The 20694-nt window shown below is 41.1% G+C and overlaps 1 protein-coding gene across 3 annotated transcripts in view; it reads right to left on the minus strand.

Annotated features, from left to right (window-relative positions):
* Positions 1-20400, minus strand: part of USP14 (ubiquitin specific peptidase 14) — a 32754-nt gene extending 12354 nt beyond the window's left edge. For 2 of the 3 annotated variants that reach the window (XM_005309501.5, XM_042854810.2), the window contains exons 1-10: positions 20139-20400; positions 16949-17094; positions 16224-16256; positions 13933-14037; positions 11475-11578; positions 6685-6743; positions 4554-4684; positions 4058-4138; positions 3032-3114; positions 607-721 (exon numbers count right to left, since the gene is read on the minus strand). In XM_005309501.5, coding sequence (XP_005309558.1) covers positions 607-721; positions 3032-3114; positions 4058-4138; positions 4554-4684; positions 6685-6743; positions 11475-11578; positions 13933-14037; positions 16224-16256; positions 16949-17094; positions 20139-20154 — 873 coding nt within the window. In that variant the 5' untranslated portion in view covers positions 20155-20400. Of the gene's footprint in view, positions 1-606; positions 722-3031; positions 3115-4057; positions 4139-4553; positions 4685-6684; positions 6744-11474; positions 11579-13932; positions 14038-16223; positions 16257-16948; positions 17095-19953 lie in introns of all 3 variants that reach the window. The other variant, XM_042854809.2, reaches the window with a different exon arrangement.
* Between the last annotated feature and the right edge of the window lie 294 nt (positions 20401-20694).

Genomic DNA, 20694 nt, shown 5'->3' on the forward strand with positions numbered 1-20694 from the left:
AGGGCGTGGGGGAGGCAAGCCCCAAGGGGCCTGCCACCACTCAGGTTACCGCTGGGGGGAGGGGGGAGCCCCAGGGGGCCCGCTGCCACTTGGGTAACTGCTGTGGGGGAGGAAGGGCGAGGAAGAATCTCCTAGGGGCCACCCCCACTCAGGCGGTCCACACTAGCGGCTAGTGCAGAGCCACTCCAGCAGTGGCCGGTGTTGCTGCCCCCAGTGCCACCTGAGCAGCTAGCCCTGGGGACAGCAACACTGGCCGCTTCAGAAGTCACGAAGGTCGCAGGAAGTCACGGAATCTGTGACTTCTGCGACCTCTGTGACAAACACGGAGCCCTAAGCATGATCAATAGATTTTCTTGAAGACAGCTGGAAATCAATCTCTGGCTGCACTATGTCAGTTTCCAGCTAGTGCTCTATTTGTGTTTTACTGTTTGTTAATATGCAATTCACCTCCCCTTTTCCTCCTGCCATATTCCACCTCAAAAGGTCAGCTACCTTTTTAAAATTGGGAAGTGAAGCTTGCTGTCAGATATTGTCTCTGAAAGCCAAGAGCACTGATATAGGTAATTTAGAATGTGAATCAAACAAGATATATTTAATATTACTCACCAATTTAAGTCCTGTAAAAAGATATTTGACTTCTTGATTAATAAAGCAACTAAGCTGAAGCTGATTCTCTTTTCCTTTAGTTACTTCCTCCTCTTCTGCTTCTGTACATTTCATGCTTCACGCAATTAAGGAAAACCATCACACCCTAAGAGCTGAACTATGCTCTATTTACATTAGTAGGAACAATGGAATACTAAACAGTTAATACAATCTGAAACTCCTGATTAGATAGTATTTTTACTCCTCCCTTTAGGAAGGCTTAATTTTTACATAAATGTGGTTTTAATATCAGAAAGAAACTACTAAGATTTGGAACACTGAAAAGCCCTTCTGTTAAATAAATCCCCACCCACTCTTCTCTGCTTTAACCAGTCTAACGGCTAGAGCGTTAGTCCATTGAAACAGCCACAGCTCGCAATATACGTTTTGTTGACACAACCTTGCAAAGGCCATTTTATTCTATTTGGTTTGCCAATATCAAATCCTGGGATCTGCTTCGATATTACACTCCGCTGATCGTGAATGAGGGGAGTTGAGACAAATGAGGGGAGTAGAGACAATTGCCCTAAGTTCTTCTACATCTGCTATCTCCCACGCTCCCCCCATTTCTTTAGACCACTGAACTTTAGCCGTCTTTGAAAACGTATTTTATGATGGTTACGGTTAAGATTTTGTCACGGTTATTTTTTACTAAAAGTCACGGACAATGAGCAAAAATTTACTGGAGTCTGACACCTATCTGTGACTTTACTAAAACTAACCAGGGGGCAAGGCTAGGGAGGGAAGCGGAATGACGGCTGGAGCCCCATTTGGGGAGAGGGGGGTAATGACTGAACGAGTCCCACTGCCATGGGTGGGGAGGGGGCACAGCCCTGGCTTCGGCCCCAGCGCACTTTGTGGGGGGAGAGAGGGAAGTAGAGCGCGCACAGCCCTGGTTCCGGCCCTAAAGCCGCAGACCAGGGGTGCATGGCCTTGGCCGCAGTCACTGGGCACAGCCATGAGGAGGGGCACATGGCCCTAGCGCCAGCCATTATGGGGAGGGGAGCAATCGTGGCTGCACCCCCAGCCAAAGCTGCAAAGGGGCCGCACAGTCCTGCCTTCAGCCACTGACAGCTGAAGAAGTCACAGACATCCAGTAAAGTCACTGAATCCGTGACTAAATCACATCCTTAATGACGGTACACATCCCCTTCCATACCTTCTTCCTTTCTAACTCTATAACTAGTCTCCCCATCACTTCCTCTTCTGTAGTTTTATCCATCCCCTCCTTTCACTGTTCTTCCTATCGGGTGACCACTTGATAGTGGATCACCTATGTCCAAGCTATCCTCATTTGCAGTTCCTTCCACCATGCACCTCCTAGTCTCCCTATCAGCTAACTCTTCCCTTTCCTACACCTTCATCTCTGTTCCACATGCCCTTCCATTACCACGTTCTCCCCATTCTCCAAGCTACACCTCAAACTTTCTGTGGACTCATTTCATCATGCCACTGACCTTCTGCTCCTCCACCCACAGTTTAGGGGCTCAGAAACTAAAATGAGGTCCATGGTATGAAAGCAGAAAAGCATAACCTTCTTGCTCCAAAAAGATCTAATGCCTGACTCTGCATCAAAAAAGTTATATAGGATTACTACCCTCATCTTAACAGATATTTCCCTCTCAACATCTCAGAAAAGCAAACAATAAACTGCCTCAGGTTCTTCCCCATATGTCCAGGGAAAAAAATACTCCCCAGGCCCAAATATGGCACTCAGTTCCATTATGGGTAGATGTTCAAGAATAGTACACTATGACTGAAATGCCACTTCCATGGAGCATGTCAGTCCTGATCCATCTCCCTAAACTAATTATTTTTTCTATAAAAAAAACAAAAACACGCTACTCTTTGAAAATTGTATGATGAATCCACTTCCTAGTCACCTGACGGTGAGAGACTTATTTGTTATGTATTTGTTGCATTTGACAAAATTCCTCAGGAAAGGGAGAGTCTACTTCACGTTTTGTACATTGCTAAGAACATCAGCAACACTCAAATTAGAGACTAAATGAGTGGCCATCTAGTCCCTTTTATATTAAGATATCGTTGGTATCCATGCAAAAGTAGACTCTCAGCATTTCCTGAGGCAAAGAACTTCAAATGCTATTAGTTTCTAGAGAAGAGCCATTGGATATTTAAGCTTTGTTTTTAAAAAAGTTTCCAAAGGTACCATTTTTCCTGTTACTGCTTATTCTAATTTTTGTGATGTGCTTTGATGTACTTCTACAATACCAGATGCATCTTTTAGCTAAGTATCTTCTCTCTCTAGCCTCTCCTGGGTTAAGCTTTTCATTTATGTTATCCCTTATATGTGAAATCCCCTCCCCACTCTGAGTAACTAAATCACTACCGCTCTTTAGATCTTGATTTAAAATCCTTAGGATACGTTGTTTCAAATTCAATGCTGAAGAATTGATCAACTAAACTCTTCTTTTTAGAAGCTGCTGCTGCTGAAACTCCAGAGTCGGTCTGCAAAACAGGTTCTCTTATTATAATTTTAAGTAGCAAACAAAAACACAATCTTTTCCATGCAGACTACAATTAAGTACTTTTAAAAGATAGTTCATTAATGCCTATTCATTCCAAAAGAACACATACCTATGGTTACACAAGAAAACTAGGTAAGTTGAAATTTCATTTGCTTAGTCTCCCTATCAGAGTGAAAAAGATTTAGACTAGACACCAACATTAGCATTTAATTACTGCGAAAGCAGTCTCTTTTGACCATAATACTGGCAAGAAACAGCAAATGTCTTTGTTATTAAAAACAGCATTACTTTATTTTTCATTGAAAGGTAGAGTTCTCTATAATACTTTTTAAACTATAAACAAAGCTGTTTTATCACTGACCTTTGTAAACCAAGACACTCCACAAATTTTTTTTTTTTGAAGTTACACTTTGGGGGAAGTCTCGCCCTTACCTCTGGAGGAAACAGAGTTCTCGGTGAATTAACTAAGCTAATCCTGTTTGCCACAGCATTCCTGCGGACATCCTTCTCTGAATCCACAAAGCACGATGATGCTTTTCAGAAACAGCCAACGTCATATCAAATGAATAGAATATTAGGGCCACTGGACTTACATAAGCACTGATCCTGTGGCCCTTCACCATTGTGGTCTTCCACACTGGCTTATGTAGGGCCAACATGGAGACTCCTTCCATAGCACAGGCACCCCAATGTGCGATTTAAGTAGCATGGAGGGCCTTGCACTGGCTCTCAACATCATGAGGCAATTTCATTTATTAGACTATAAAGATAGCCTAGGGAGAACCTGGTAATGCTCCAACATAATGAAATTGGTTCAACTATTTACTGACATACCCACCCAATAGGACTATAAGTCATGAATATTGTATTACAGCCTCATCTATAGTCAGAATCATAGAATAGTAGAAGATGATTTCAATTACCTCCATAAGAGCATCACCTTCTATCCCTTCCAGCTTTTGCTGTAGTACCCTCATCATTTGTACCCAGCATTCATTGGCATCCTATGAAAAAACAGAATATTGAAATTTGACTAGATACCAGTAATTGGCATTTATGATGTTAGATATGTACTATTATGAAACTATCAATCCCCTGATTATAACATGAAGTTTGGAACCTGACAATTCATTAACTATGAACTTGTTGCCATTCCCACAATACTCATTTTGCTGCGCTGGTGTTTGACTCTTCATGCAACATTTTTTCTACACCCCTCAAAAAAATCTAGTTTTTGGGATACAAAAGGCTACAGAATAATATTTGGACTTCAACAGCTAGAAGTAGTAATTTTCTGTTGAGTTAATGCTTTGCAACTGTATTCTATGACAGAGTAAGTTATTTCATAAATACATCTTTTCCAGAAATGTATTGCTTGGACACTGTATAATATACTGGAAGTTAAGTGAAAGTCTTTACCTGTTGGAGATATTGGCCTTGATCACCCTTCTCTGCAAATTGTGGGAAGGCCATGTGTAAAAACTGCAGGAGAATGATGGGTGGGATGCTGGAGGACGTTTTATCCATGGAATCAAACAAATCTCTAAGAGCTTAAAAATAAAGCAAGTGAGTTTTGAAAATAAAAAAATTAAATTTAAAAAATCAACTTAAAAATATTACAGCAAACTAGTAGTTAAAATGAACAGCAAGAAGGCAACAATACTGAAAGGGAACACTTATTTAACAGTGTCAAATTAGAACTTTTCACCATAGGGCCAAATTGTTTAACAGTAGTTACAACAGATGCACCGGCAAAATGTGCCTGCAAACATGATTATGCAGGCCTAATAAATGACCCAGATATGAAAAATGGGCACATAGTGCCTTGAAGCCCTTTGATGCCGTCTGAAGCTGGTTCCTCACTAATAGCCCAAAAATAGAATCTTCATTCACCAAAAACTATTTAACACACTCCTGAGGCACAATGTCTTTGTAACATGTCTATACCTAAAAACATAAAGGTGTTCAGGTTAAGATCCACTTTCTAGAACTGAAAGCCACAGTGCCTTAAGTGTCACTTATTGCTGATAGGACCAAAACTAAACTTGATTTTTCCACACTTAACATTCTTCAGAGAATACTTAAACTTTACACCCAGGAAAGCAAGTGAATGTACATTAGTGCAGAAATTATTTGCAGTGTAGTGGATGATGCTGATTAAGAATATGTTGAGTGGCAATACACACACCCTTTCCCCCCCATTCCTAGCTACATAGATTACTCTTATTTCAAAAAATGTACCCATTATACAGCACTTCAAGTTTACAAAGCGCTTTACAGACACCGACTGCTGCTCACAACAGCCTGTAATGTAGGCTTTACAGGAAGGAGACTGAGGCATGAAGTTTTTATACCAATGGATATAGCTAATGTTATTTTATAACAAAAAGAACTAAGTTTTATGGCCAGTTTCTTCCTGTCCCTGTGATCCAACATCTCTTAAATACTGACTCCAAGAGGCATTATCTCAATATGACACAGGCATTAAAAAATGCCTGTGTGTCATGCAGGAGCTCCTGACCAGCCCAGCACCAAAGAGTTAACTAAGGATTTACTTATCAATGTATTGGACTCCTCAGAAGCAACATTGTCACCTCAAAAGAAAATAATAAGGGACACAAAGTAGAGGCAGTGAGAGGGGAAGGGGCAGGCATGGTTGTATAGAGTAACCATTGAACTTACCACCCCAAAATTCGATCAGCAGGCATACCCACAAACTGGACCTTTCCTTCTTTATTTTGTTTTGTTTTTCCTTAAATGGACTGGTAGAAATCCCAGTGTGCTGGCCCAGCATCTTAGTGGGGCAATGAAATAGAGTAAAAAAAGAAAACAAAGTGGACAAGTAGTACCCTTGTTCAAATGTAAAGGGTCTAACTAGAGTTCTAGTTAGAGCTCAGAGATACTGGGCCTTTGTGAGCTCCTGCTACCCAGACCACCATCACCACCACCAAAATAAAATGTTACTTTCCCTTTGGAGATTAAATATATGACACTATTATGATGTTTGAATCTCTAGGGTAAGGATTATGGCATATTGAGGATAGCAGTCAATATTACTCCAGTGGTATTGCAAGGCCAATAACATTTAATGTAGTGTCACTGGGATGGTGAGTTCCAGAAGTACAGTTATAGCCTACTATTAAGTGAAAAAAAGAACTGTCCTCTAAAATGTTTACATGGCAAGTATTCACCTCAAATGATGGAGAGGAGTGCTTTAAAGTCCCAATTACTTTAAACCACACTTAAGAAATAAGGGCTATAATGATTTACATTTTAGGCTAGATTGTGCCTAGTTTCATGTGTGTAATCCACACTACTCCAAGTATACCTCTGTTGGAGTAGATTTTGGAAGGTGCAGAAAAATATACAGGTAAGTAAGTATATTAGTTGGTAAAAGTTAAAATGAACACCTCAGTGCTCTGGAGTTACCAAGGCATAAACTCCAAAGAAAAAACACACATTAAAGACTCGCAATAACAATCCTGGACTCCAGCTGCCAAGAGGTAAAGTTACATAATAGCAAAAACAGTGTTCTAATCCAAATACTGACCTGCAGTAATATACTGAGCAGAGGCCATTTCTCCTGAAGCTCTTAAGGCACCGGCATACCTAAAAGATTCAGATAATTTGCATGTAATTAAACTAAATCATATAAAATATTTTTTTTAAAATAAACAACAGGTTTTTAATTCGCAAAAGAGGGGAGTGGATAAAATGGTCAGATAGAAATTAAAAAACATTCTGAAAAAGGGTTCTGGGGAGATTCACTGAACTTTGAGGTGACACCCCCCCCCCAACCATCATTTCTGCTATAATTGTGCTGAAGCAAAGGAAAGGCTGGCATCCCTCAAAGCACTTTTGCTCAAGGGTAAATGAAAAATAAATTAAAAAGTTGATTTTAATTCTATGTACTTTTGCATACACTCTTCTTCCATTTAATTCTGTCCCCCTTCTCTTCCTGTTTCTTGGAAGAGCCTTTCCTTGCTTAGCACATGAAAAGTAAGGCTGAATACTTGCCTAACCACAGGTTTCTACTGCTTCACATGGGAGCAACATCTGCTTCCTAAAATGATTTGAGCCAAGGTGGGGAGGAATAGCCACACTCAGTGGTTAAAGCAGATCAAAGCTATGGGGAGATCACTAGTTCTGGTAGCTATTGTCACACATCTCCCTCTTATGAAACAATGGAGTGTTGCAAGGGGAAGAGAATGGGGACAAGAGAGTAAATAAACAAAAGAAGTTCATGTCCCCAAGCAGGTTCCCAGCCAGCTGGGGGGTAGGGGTGGGGGTGGAGGGGAAAGAACGTGCACCAAAAGCATGGAACAAGATGGGGCACATTTCTGGTGTGTTCAATCCTGATTTCTACCAAGGAGAAGAATGTATTTTAGAAAAGCACAGGAAAGAGGGAGCACATGCAGGAGTTACTCCTTAGAAATTTCTGAAATATCCAATGCAACTTCTTCCATCTTACGAGATTAAGATATTTAGAGTCACTGTGGATAGTTCTCTGAAAACTTCCGCTCAACGTGCAGCGTTTGTAAAGGATAACAGCATGTTAGGAACTATAGGAAAAGGATAGAACATAAAATGGAAAATATCGTAATGCTACTATAAATCATGGTGTGCCCACAACTTGAATATTGTGTCCAGTTCTGGTCACCCCATCTCAAAAAGCATTTAGTAGAACTGGAAAAAGTTAGAGAAAGGCAAAAATGATCAAGGGTTTGGAATGACTTCCATGAGGAGAGACTAAAGAGATTAGTTCAGTTTTAAGAAAAAGAGATGACTAAGGGGGGGATATGATAGAGGTCTATAAAATCATAAATGATGTAGGAAGAGTGAATACAGAAGTGTTCTTTATCTTTTCACACAATACAAAAAATAGGGGTCACCCAATGAAATTAATAGGCAGCAGGTTCAATACAAACAAGAGGAAGTACTTTTTCACACAATGTACAACTAACCTGTGGAGATCACTGCCATGAGATGCTGTGATAGCCAGAAGTATAACTGGGTTAAAAAAAGAACTAGGTACGTTCACGGAGGGTAGGTCTACTAGCCAAGATGATCAGGGACTGAAACCCATGGTGGAGGCAACCCTAAACCTCTGACTAACAGAAGCTGGGAGAGCAAGACAAGGATGGATCACTTGATAACTGCCCTGTTCTGTACATTGCGCCTGAAGTTCGGGTATGCGCCACTATTGGAGACAGGATACTGGACAAGATGGACCATGGTCTGACCCAGTATGGTAGTTCTTATGCTCTTAAAATAAATTTTGAATACAATTTATAGAGCTGGTGGGCACCCTTTCTTCCCTGCTCCACTCAGAGGGAAGTAATGGATGGAACAGATCTTTCTTTAAGGAGGAGTAGGTCAGGTACATATTTTCTGTCAGGTGATGCTGCTGCTTCACTCACTGCTGGGCAAGTCTGGGAGCCTCTCCTGCTACTCCTATATCAGATTCCTCTTCCTAATGAGCCCTAACTTTAGTACGTAGAGGAGGAGCTCTGAGGAAACAGGCTCCTCCAAGATAGGAAGAGGGATCTGTGCTTCTCTTATTTCAACCTTGGACCTGGCTTCCACAAAAATTGATGTCAGGAAGGACCAGGGAGAGTATCCCTTTCATCAGAAAGAGGTATATCAACCATGGGAAGCTAAAGGGGGACGACGCTCCTAGAGGCCTCAATGGGATAGTTGATGTGAAGTGAAACTAAGCTTGCCCAGCTGAGCTAACTCAGCTTTACTTCCCTCCTCACTATCCTTTTGTACTGCCATCAAGAAAGAAGAGAGAGGGTGAGTCCTGCAAACACCATTCAGAGCAGTGAATTTGTCTTTTTCCAGGGCTGGTTTCCCAGCAAATAGAATACTGCCACCTTTTATTGCATCCTGCCAGTTTTATAGGCTATATCTTGACACTCACCCATGTAATATTTAAGATACTAAATACAGCACTAAAACTAAGTGTGAAAAAGATTTCCTGACTGAAATTAAGATTTATGGGATTTCCCCCTAAGATTATTTCTGAACAGTTTTCCAGTGTAGTTAGATGTGTAAATTTTACAGCCTAGAAATAGCTATCAAAGTTAATACCAGGCAACGTTGATACCAGACTCATTACTTTAACAGTCAAATCTTGATTATTTAATAGAATGGAAGGCAATTAATTTGAATAAGTATTTGGATAATTAGTATTACTGTACATGTTACTCCTGGGGGAATTCTGCATGACTGTGTGGATGCAGAACTCATGTCCCCTGCAGATTTCTTTGTTTCCCTGCAGAAAAATTACTCTCTGACAGGGAATCAAAGGGAAGCTGCAAGAGGGATCATGTGCCACTCCCCAGCAGCTCAGGCGCATCCTTTCAGGCACCTGGGGCAGCCAATAGTGAGCTAAATTACTGTGGGAGGACAGGGGGCTTGGGGACTCCCCAGGTGGTGCTTGGTCAGACCCACCCCCAGTCCACCCAACCCCCATGCATACAGACTTCCCCCCACCCCTGACTCAGACCCCTCCCAATCTTCCCCCACCCAAGTCTCAACCCCACCCTGCACCTGGCCCTCCCCAGGTCCACCTGGTAGCTCCTACCCTGCAATGGGATCAGCTTGCAGTCCCATCTGGGCTGGGGGAGGAGCACACTTTCCCTGCACGGAGTGGCTGGGGCTGGGTCAGACCCACCCCCAGAAACCTCCCCCAACTGCAGGAAGCTCTGCACCCCTCCCCCACCACTTCCTACCCCCATCTCTCCTCAGCTGCATGGGGAGGGGTCACTGTACAGGGAGCTGCTCCCCTGTCCATCCAACCCCCGTGCAAGTGGAAGCCCCCATACCCAGACATCCACACTGAGCCTCACCCCGCCCCCGCCAACCATCCCTGCATCTAGACCCCCAGCAAGCTCCTCCCCCTACATCCAAACCCCCCAACGCTGCACCCAGACCGTCTCCCCACCAAGCCCCACCCCCTGGTGGGCCCCCCGCATTTGAACCCATACTGCAAGCCTCACTCCCTATTCACCTGGACCCCCACTGCACTGAGCCCCAACCAGCTGCATCCGGACCACCACCACCCCCAGCCCCACTCTCCCAGCATCCAAACCCCCTGCCACACCACTAAGCCCCCCCCCCCCACTGAGCCCCAACCACCTTCACCTGACTCGCTGCATAGTCCCATTGCCCCTGCAGCTGTAACCCCATCCCCCATCACATCCGGACCCCCCACTGACCTGCCTGCACCCAAACTGCCCCACCCAGAACCCTCTTAACCCACACCTCAATCCCTTCCATACTTGGATCCTGCTGTGCTAAGCCTGCCTGTCCACAGCTGGTACAGAGGGGCAGGGCCCTGGGGTGTTTTCTGGGATAGGCCTGGCCCTCACGCTGTTTCAGGGTCGAGCGCAGCCTCACCGCCGAATCCACATCCCGGGATATTGGGGGGGGGAAGGGGGGTAAGAGAGCTGAAGGGTGATCACAGAATTCACTCAGGAGTACTGGGGAAATCAAGTCAAGTGCAGAAGTGTCAAGAGTTTGATCATTCTACATGAGTGAAGTAATCCTGCCTAAATGACCATTATTCCCACAATTCTTGAATGTTAAAGACCTCTCATATTGTATGCCTGTTGGCTCGGTCACTGGAATTCTCCAAAGGTAAGTCTGGAAGAACAGATTTATTTATCTTGTTGACTTTCAAGACAGTAGCAAAATCCTTCATGCATTACTCACAATTAAATCAGTGTAGAAATTGGTTGTTTCCACACCTCAGGAAAATTAGAAAGTACCAAGTGTACTAAAAAAAATGCTTGTGGATTTATAAAACAATCTTTCATTGTGTTGCCAACAAAATGTAACATACTGAACATCACAAGCTATATAATCTGTAATTGGACAGTTTGCAAACAAACTAGTGGACAGAGTTATGGAAAAGTGTTTTTGCAAAGGAACAGGACTGTTTCTTAAGTTAAATGCATAGCACAGGTTTTTGTTTGTTTGTTTTTAGGAAAGATCATAATACTTTAGACGAAAACAGAACATACATAAACCCAAGAAGAGTAGATGATCAAAGTTCAGCAACCTGCCTAAACAGTTTTGTGAAGTCTTATTTGCAGTAGACTGGATCAGAATTTGGATGTGAACTTTTTTAGGAGACAGAACCAATTCTCTATTAAAAATATTTTAGCTTCTATAAATATGCAGCTGCTTTGACTTCTTAGTAAGGAAAAAGATGTAACCAACACAATGATTCTATTAGTCTGTAACTCTATTAAGACGACAATTTTACACAACAGACACTTCATAATCCAAAGAAAACAATTTTAATCTTAATACTTTTGTACTGAACCCTACCTCTTAAGGGCCTCTTTCAGTTCTGGCACAGAGCGGATACACTGAACTGTAGCATTCATGTAACAAGTGTTGCCAAGATTTGTCAAACCACATGGTAACTCCATCTGCCAAGGAAATATACATGGTGCTTGAAGATTTAAGAGACATTTTAAATTATTTTGGTATAAATACTGTAACTCAGACAGTAGCTTGTTAGGACAGATCTGCAATTAAAGAAACCTGATCAACTATCATGTTACATCAAATTTTATCTACAAAAATAAATTTGAATCAATAGATTTATTAAAGTATTTATTTTTAGTTCTATTATCTTGTTAGTTTGAAGTACTACACATTTTGGTGCACTTTAGTGCTTTTAAAAACATTCAAGAGTGCTTCATTTTATTTTTGTTTATGTTTTGGTATAGTGAACAGAATGAAATTTAGAGGGCAAATCTCCTAAAAGGAAGACATTTACAGAGGTTCCAATTATAATCAAATTCAAACTTTAAAATATCTTTTTTCTTGCTGATTGCCTTGATAATCTTGCATACATGTTTTTAATGATAGTTGTAATATAATCAAATCAATGTTAAAACAATGTCTATGTTCTCAGCAGAACTCTGAAAAGTAATGAAATCCATAGTTAAATTGTTAAAATATTATTTTTGCTTTATCACTAGTTTACAGGGAGGAGTTAAAGTTTTTTGAATTTCTGAGGTCCTGAAGTTTACATTTTAAAAATATTGATCTAACTTCTTAAACAAAGAAAATGGTCATACTACTGTAACAACTGGACCATAACAATTTCAGGAACCATTAGAAATAATTGCACAAATACATTATGATATTTTGTAAAGCTTATTTAATAAAAAGTGAGCCAGATATCAGAAAAAATTGATTTGTACAAAATGAGTCAATTATGCATTTGGATAAATTTTGGGGAAAAAGCATTAATCTAGCTACACAATCTGTGTTAGTGTGTCTGTTAAAAAAACAGAATAGGCATATTTGAAATTCAGATGTCAAAAATTCAGGGACATACAATTTGGTAAGAGAAAAAAACATGTAAAGTCCTTCAAATTTGATCCAAGATTGATATGTCTCCTTGTTCACTTCTATTATTTATAGTTAGACTAAGTGGCTGGATAGCTCTAGTCTCATAGGTATATATAATTTAAGTATCAATTATTTTCCTCTTAGACCATAGGCGGCTCTTACGTAAGTATTAAAATACATGTCAGTCCTAAATTACAAAGCCATCATCATATAGCTATTTATAATTGGCTACTGTACATGTGGAACAATAGTTCTGTGTTCAAAAGTCATGTTGGCTGTTTTGTGTTAATTAAAAAAATACCATAAAGAGCTTCTAGTTCGGATTAAGGACAAACAAAACTATTCAAGTTATTAAGAAAAAAAATACAACCCGAACTAAGGAAACTTTTGTTTTCAAACATTAAGTCAATTCTCCCCCTCCCCCACAACAGATCCTCCTCTCACAAAGAAGATTCCTTCTACTCCAACAGTTTTAAAAAAGGTTTCAGAGGAGCAGCCGTGTTAGTCTGTATCCGCAAAAAGAACAGGAGTACCTGTGGCACCTTAGAGACTAACAAATTTATTAGAGCATAAGCTTTCAGTCCACAAAAGCTTATGCTCTAATAAATTTGTTAGTCTCTAAGGTGCCACAAGTACTCCTGTTCTAGTTTTAAAAAAAAAGAGTTTCAAAATTTTCAACTGGGAACCAATGTTCACATAAGGAGACTAGGATATTTTTAGGGTGCACTATTATAAATATAAAAAAAGCCACCAAATAATTTGACACTACTAGTAGTCTTTGTTCAAGAGAAGCCCAGGATCAAAAACACAAGGACGATACAAGTCTAGCTTCAGATGCCTTTCCTGAGCCACATCTTGGAAGTTTGTACTACAGTAGAACCTGAGAGTTATGAACACCGTGGGAACGGAGGTTGTTCATAATTCTGAAAAAAATGTTATGGTTGTTTTTTAAAAGTTTACAACTGACTTAATATAGTTTTAAAACTCTACTGTGCAGAAGAAAAATGCTTCTTTCCTTTTTTTTTTTTAGTAGTTTACATTTAACACAGTATTGTATTGGCTTATTTTTCCTTTAGTGCTGCTGCCTGATTGTGTACTTCTGGTTCCAAATGAGGTGTGTGGTTGACTGGTCAGTTCGTAACTCTGGTGTTCATAACTCTGAGGTTCTACGATATGCCTCCCCATGATAAGATTGGTTCAAGCCAAATGATATTAGTTAAATGAGCTATAAATTAAAGCAAACTTTTTACCATTTCTTCCAAAGTCACATTACATTGTCAACACCTTCAGGTTTGTTAGATATTAGAAGTAAGTAAATAAGTTATAGTTTACGATCCACTTTTAAATAAACATTATAAATACACTGAAAAGTGCAGTTATCCAAAAGATAACAGGAATCTGAGGTACAAAATATGCTTACAGCTGAGGCTAACTGCTCTTCCGTCATGTCTTCTACAAAGACAGGTCGAGCTACCGGTTCCTCAGGGAGTGCCTCTGCAGAGCCCATCATTAATAAGGTCATCCCCTGTAATACAACAGATATAAGCAGACACATTAAAGAACATCCATAAAATACAAGTGCAAGAAAGGTAGAAATCTGCATACCTCTAAAATTTAGTAATTTCGGATATCTCCTATTGGAGGTAAACTAAGTGTTCTCTTACAATGTCTATTTGATACTGCATTATTGTTTCTAAAGACAAAGATAACCAATGAAACAAAAAATGAAGTGAATCTATTGCTTTATTCTATTATATTTATATTGAATTATGAATCACCTTTCCTTCATGAAAACTAAGAAAAAGATTTTAGTCCATTAATCTCTAAACAGTACTACTAACTTTGTAATTATGTAGAAAATGCACAATAGGAAAAATTTCTTAGTATTTTTTATGCAAATTTCCATTGGCCTGGACACTATATCAGTCAGTAGCCAAGATCTTTCTAACAAACAGCTTTAACTAACATCAGGTTCCAATTATGACTAAAACAATTAAGGAACCACAGAATACCCTTAAATGAAAACTCCCTCCGTTTTTGACCCTTCAGAGTCAAAAGTCTTTCATACTCCAGTACTGTACAAGGGAAATTACTTTATCCTCCTTTTCTTTGATCTTGGGCCTCAAGAAGTTAAAAGCCGGAACTATGTTCAGATTTGAAAGAATAAAATAAAGTTTACGAGAATCTCCACATGCATGTGTGCAAAAATTGCTAATTATTCAAGTTCAGACTACTCTGAATAGGAAGAAATTCACCCTTCTTTGGCTAAGGATTTGAGGAAGCTTGAGAAGGATCTTGTTGAATTTACTACCATGAAGACTGGCTTGTGGGTTTTGGATCTGTGTGTTCTCTTGGGAGGGGAATACTAAGAGGAGGGGGAAGAGCGAGATACCACCTCTGAGGACAGGGGAGCTATTTGAGGAAGTGAGAAATATTTCATCAAGGGTGGCCAATATGGCATAGATATGAGGGGAAAATGGGTTGGGGATGCTCCACAGTATTGTCCAGAGAACAAGAGGTGGACACTTAGGGGAGAAAGGTACTGGTGCTATGACCTTTCCTGGACCAGTGTGTGCAAAAGGAGCTTGCCATCGTGACAACCTGGGTGGCTCCACACCATAGACATTTCCTTCCCCTTCGACCAACAGGTCAGTGTTTGAAAGTATGATGCTGGTGATGAAAGGGGTATATCAAAAAATTAGTAGTAAGTACCCAGAGACTCACCCCAAGTAGTATAAATTCTTGAAGTTATCCTGAAGTGTGATTAGATTATTGGAGGAAGGCTACCAGCACCTGGTACACAATGCAAGACCAGAATTTTACCTGTCTAGCCCTCAACACAATAGTATGCAAGTGCCTTTGCCATAGCTCTTTGATCTACTGCACCACCCTGCTGATACTGCATACTAGTGCTGGAGAGCTACCGCCAGGCTAGGGGAATCAAGCAACTTTCCCCTGTTTGTTCATAAAAGATCCCCTCCCTACCAGACTGCTGCTGAAGCTAAGAGAAAGGAACTACCAAGTTCCTGCAAGAAAGGAGAGAACCATCAAGGAGAGCTCAGGAGCAACCACTGCCTTTCCCTGGTCAGGCAGAATATTGGATAAATAACATGGATGTGTTGAGTAAAAGTGCTAGTAGGCTACAGGGAAAGAACAAAAACAAAATCACAAGAATCTCTTGCATTACCCCGGGAGTGGAAAAATAGCAGATAAACCTCATCAGTGTGGTGCATGAAAGCAGTACAGACCCTATACCAGAGAAACAATCCTAGGAGAGCAATTGAGTGAGTAGTGGCTATCAATGTAAAATGCAATAAAAAAAAATTCTCAAAGCATATCAGGAAGACATTGTCATTTCCCCATAGGTCCTAGCTCACAAGGTTCTCTCACCATATTCCCAGAGAACAAATGTAAGGAGACCCAGTGTGGAGATTTTGAAAATTATGCTTAGGTAAGACAACTACATCCTAAAATTGTTAGTCTAAAAGCAGAAAATGTAAAGGCCACTGTGGTTACAAAACAAAGCCTATGACAATTTTGATTGTGTCTCCCATTATTCACTATGGCGTTCCTATCTTTTCCTGAAAGTCATAAGACTATCACCCCACTTATGATGGAAGTAATGAGAGACTCTTAAAAAGACCATCACTATAATAAAATGATCAAGTTTTAAGCAGTTTACCAATATGCAAGTGAATTTTTGATACTTACATTCTTGATTTTGATGTTGCCCCACTCATCATCCTATGTTTGAAGGGAAGAAAAGGATTGTGTTACTGTCTTACAGTATTTTTAGAAGACTCAAAAGGCTAACTGATGCTTTCACCAACATCAGTCATTTGTCTCTGAACAGCACATTATAGCAAAGTGTCGACACTTTACTAGAGACTATTCTTTTTCCAATCTTGTGTCAATCTAAACTAAAAACAGCAAGGTACTCTTTTCTAGATGGCTCTTGATAGTTTTACAAAAAGTCAGCTCCAATATCTGTTTCAGAATGAAGGGAAATAAGGCAAATTGACCAAATTAAGTCATATTGGCATAAAAAGTGTATGGCAGAGATGCACTGTCTGTTCTGGATTGTTTTCACTGGCCTGCAATTCAGAAACAAGCTAAAATTCGTAACTGAGGTATACAGATAGAAAGTGCTGTTAAATTCTTAAGCAACAAAGAAAAACCAAAGGCGTGGGGAAAAGTTTTGAAATACTGTTTGTGTTGACCACAATTTAATCAACCTGTATTTTGAAAAACATTTTCCAGTAATAAGCAACAGACCTACAGCATCAACACATCATACTACGTGTTTTCTGAACTGTTCATGGTCATACATTTATACATTTGTAACATTAATGTTTGATTAATGTTTAATCAAAAGACCAGCAGTAAGAATATAAACAGAATTAGACAAATACAAGGAAATTATTGGTGATTTCTACCTTTAGAGCTCCTCCCTTCACCACAACTTTCTGTCTGTCTGGCTGAACTCCAGTTAATGCGAAAAGCTGAGCCTTGAACACCATTGGAGGTTCATCAGTATTCAGCTCTACACCATCAAATTTCTCTTTCCCCCATTTTACATTCACTGCAAAAACAATGCATTACATATGTGGATCATTCTCTTCCACATGAGTTTATTTAGTTTCTAGAATTAACTATGAGTATATAATATTTTACCTAAGAAAGACCTTAGCCCCCCCCCACCATACGTTCAGTTTCAGGTTGGCTACCAACAAGTTTGAAGAGATTATTCAAGATTCATGTTTCACAATAAAACCAAGCAAAACTATTTCTCTGTCCAATCTTAAGAAGTCATTAGAAAGTTAATCCCCCCCAATCTACGGACCACGCTGATTGCAACTATTATCAATCATGGGTCAGTTAGTATAATTCTGTGTGGGATAACCCTATGTTCGTCCAAAACAAAACTAATACTTCTGGTGACAAAGGTTATTTACATGAAATTGCACACTGCACATGTCAAATATGTACCCAGACAGACTATCTTGCTTTATCTCAGTGGCACATTAACTTTGTAGCCCCAGTTACACCACCACCGTTAAATGCTTTAATGCTGGTACAGTACAATCACAAAATGATTTTAGCTCAGTGTAGTTGGACATAATAGGAATGTCCTGCAGCTCCAGTCATTTACATATTATAGGCAATTGACTCCTTAGCAGTAGAGCTGGAATCCATTCATGGCATAGCATAGCAACTGTTGCTAGGCTAATCCATCACTGACCCATGGCAGAGAAACAGCATGGTTTTCCAGTGGAACTGTAAATCTTCAGCCAGTGGGTTATATCAAATTCTGTTGTATATTTCTAAAAATTATTTCAGAATGTTACTACTTCGTTGAAAACACAGACACAGCATACTCTATAAATACACTCTATCAGGAAAATTCATGATAGCCACAACAATTTTGCTTCTATCAGATATGGCAGTATGTTTGTCCCTGTCAAACCAGCAATTTAGGGTTTTTCAATAAAGGATAAAGCAGCTGTGATTTAATAAAGGATCTTCCATTATTTATATAGGTCCAGGATAGCAGACTATGGGAAAATGACCAGGGGGTGATTTTAAACAATTTTTTCCACACAGACATAATAATCTGTAAAAAGAGCATGATTTGCCTATCCTTCTGAATTTTTTCTATACATTTGTGATTTTTTTTTTGCCATAAACCCATGACCTCTCCCATTTGTTTCTCATGACAAATAAGTAGCCTTAAGCAGAGTAGTACAGAGTGTTCATTCTTGAAAAGGCAGGTGCCAATCATTTTTGCAATTTGTTCAAACAGAAAAGGCTTTGGAGTACAAAAAAAAAAAAAAGTTCTTATGTAAACCATGCTAATAATCAATTGCACGAGTATCCAATCTGAATGTTAAATATGCTGCAAGACAATAAACTTTATAATCTCAGACACGACTATCTTTAAAAACTTAATATCCATAGAAATACACTGTACAAAGTTTTTCCATGATTTTAGATACCGTAATAGAAATTTCCAGCACTTTCCAACATACAACTCATCAACTAGTGCCCAATATCTGTGCTCCTGATAAGGAAATTGTATAATCTGTTTTAGTTGTTAAAATAATTCAAGCAAAGAAGTCAGGCTATCTACTGAAAAGCATCAGGGATGGAGGTGGGGGTCAAGTAATGATGCTTTGGCCATGCAGAATAGAAACAATGGATTGTTTAAATGAGTTTGAGATGCCATATTCACTAACTCCAAACAAGGCCCCCCAATTTGCAAACCACAGTTGAGGTTGCAGGGTGATAGATAAATTCACAGTGCCATTTTAAATTCATTGGCCAAGCACTGAAATGTTCTGACAGGCCTTGGAGAACTGAACTGTGAAATGCACACACACCAGCAACAACTCCCTCAAGAGAGCCACCAGAGAGTGGGAGTTTCCAGCTCTTACAGCTTTTGCCAGTAACTTTCCTTGGTGGAAACTGCGGTGGGTGGGATGAGATGCAATTGTGCTAAATTGCAACTTCTCTAGTAAAAAGAAGAACAGGAGGACTTGTGGCACCTTAGAGACTAACAAATTTATTAGAGCATAAGCTTTCGTGGACTACAGCCCACTTCTTCGGATGCAAATAAATTTGTTAGTCTCTAAGGTGCCACAAGTCCTTAGAGACTAACAAATTTATTAGAGCATAAGCTTTCGTGGACTACAGCCCACTTCTTCGGATGCATATATATGCATCCGAAGAAGTGGGCTGTAGTCCACGAAAGCTTATGCTCTAATAAATTTGTTAGTCTCTAAGGTGCCACAAGTACTCCTGTTCTTCTTTTTGCGGATACAGACTAACACGGCTGCTACTCTGAAACTTCTCTAGTATGAACTAGAATACAGTGCAGCTTTCAAAAAACAAACAAACAAAAAAAAGCAGCACAGGCTGATGGGCCTACATTAGGAAAAGTGAGAGTAGAATTATTTGTTGTTTGGTGAACACCAATGTGTTTAGACAAATAGGTAAAACCAGTATCAAACGTTTTTAAATTCTCTGTATATACACCCCCACAGCACACACTTGTTACATTGCTTGCCTTTGTAAAGCACAGGAAGTGTCCCTCTCCCCAACCTCCAGGAGAAGTTGATGAGCACGAAAGTGCTAAAACACCAGACTGCTCTGCGGTATTTACAGAATGCAGCAGACGTGATTTGTTTGCATTTCTGACACTGACCCACACGAGACTCTCATAAGGAAACTAGGGAAATGTGGTTAGAGGAGATTACTATAAAGTGGGGGCGCATCTGGTTCAAAGCCTGATAGCTGCTGCTTGTCTATACTGGCTCACTCTGAGCTGAGTGAATCTATCAAGTGGGTCCACGGGGGTGGGGGAAGTGTCTGTCCGGGGTCCACCCTAGGGGCATTTTCTGGCGCTCCGGGATATTATTAAACAATTAAGCGAGTGACCCACCAGGGAAAGGCGGGAGCGCCCCACGCAGGGCCCTCGCTGCGCCTGTTCAGTCGCTCGGTAACTCACGCGGCCCGGTCACCGCCCACGAGCCGCCCCGGGGCTAACGAGACTGTTCCGTGCTGCCCCCCAGGCGCGCGCACACGGGGGAGGCCCGGCGCCGGCCAGCGCGGGAGAGCCCGGCTCACCTGAGAAAAGCGGCATGGCGGGCGGGCGGGCGGCGTGTCCCGAAGGGGGAGGGGGCGTCAGTCAGCGGGTAACGGCTCCGGCGCGTCCCACACTCAGGGTCTCATTCAAACCGGCCCCTCACGATGACGCTGCAAGCGGAGGGGGAAGCAGCGCGCGCAGCTCCGGAAGGAGCGCCGGGGCTTCCTGTCACATGGCCGACTCCCCACTGCCGCGCCCGCCCGTGCCTTGGGAGCCGGCACGCCCCCAGGCTCGGGCGCAGCTGCGGGGGGCTGCGCGCGCACTGCCGATCGGGCGGTGGGGCCGGGGTTCAGCCTTCACGAGCCCAGTCCCCTCCTCCACCAGTCCGAGGCTAGCGGCCACCTCCCGGCCCGCCAAGCTAGGTCGGGTTCCTGGGCTGTTCTTTCTTGGCCTTTCCTAAGAAACTTGCCACCTCCTGGGATTTTATCGTTTGGGGATTTTTAGCGTTCTCCTTAAAGCCGCAGCTGCTAGCAGCAAGCGATGGCGTGAGAATCCCAGCAGTCACTCTCGCTAAGGCCATGGATAGTTCTGGGGGGT

This window comes from Chrysemys picta, chromosome 2 (assembly GCF_011386835.1).
Source record: "Chrysemys picta bellii isolate R12L10 chromosome 2, ASM1138683v2, whole genome shotgun sequence".
Lineage (NCBI taxonomy): Eukaryota > Metazoa > Chordata > Testudines > Emydidae > Chrysemys > Chrysemys picta.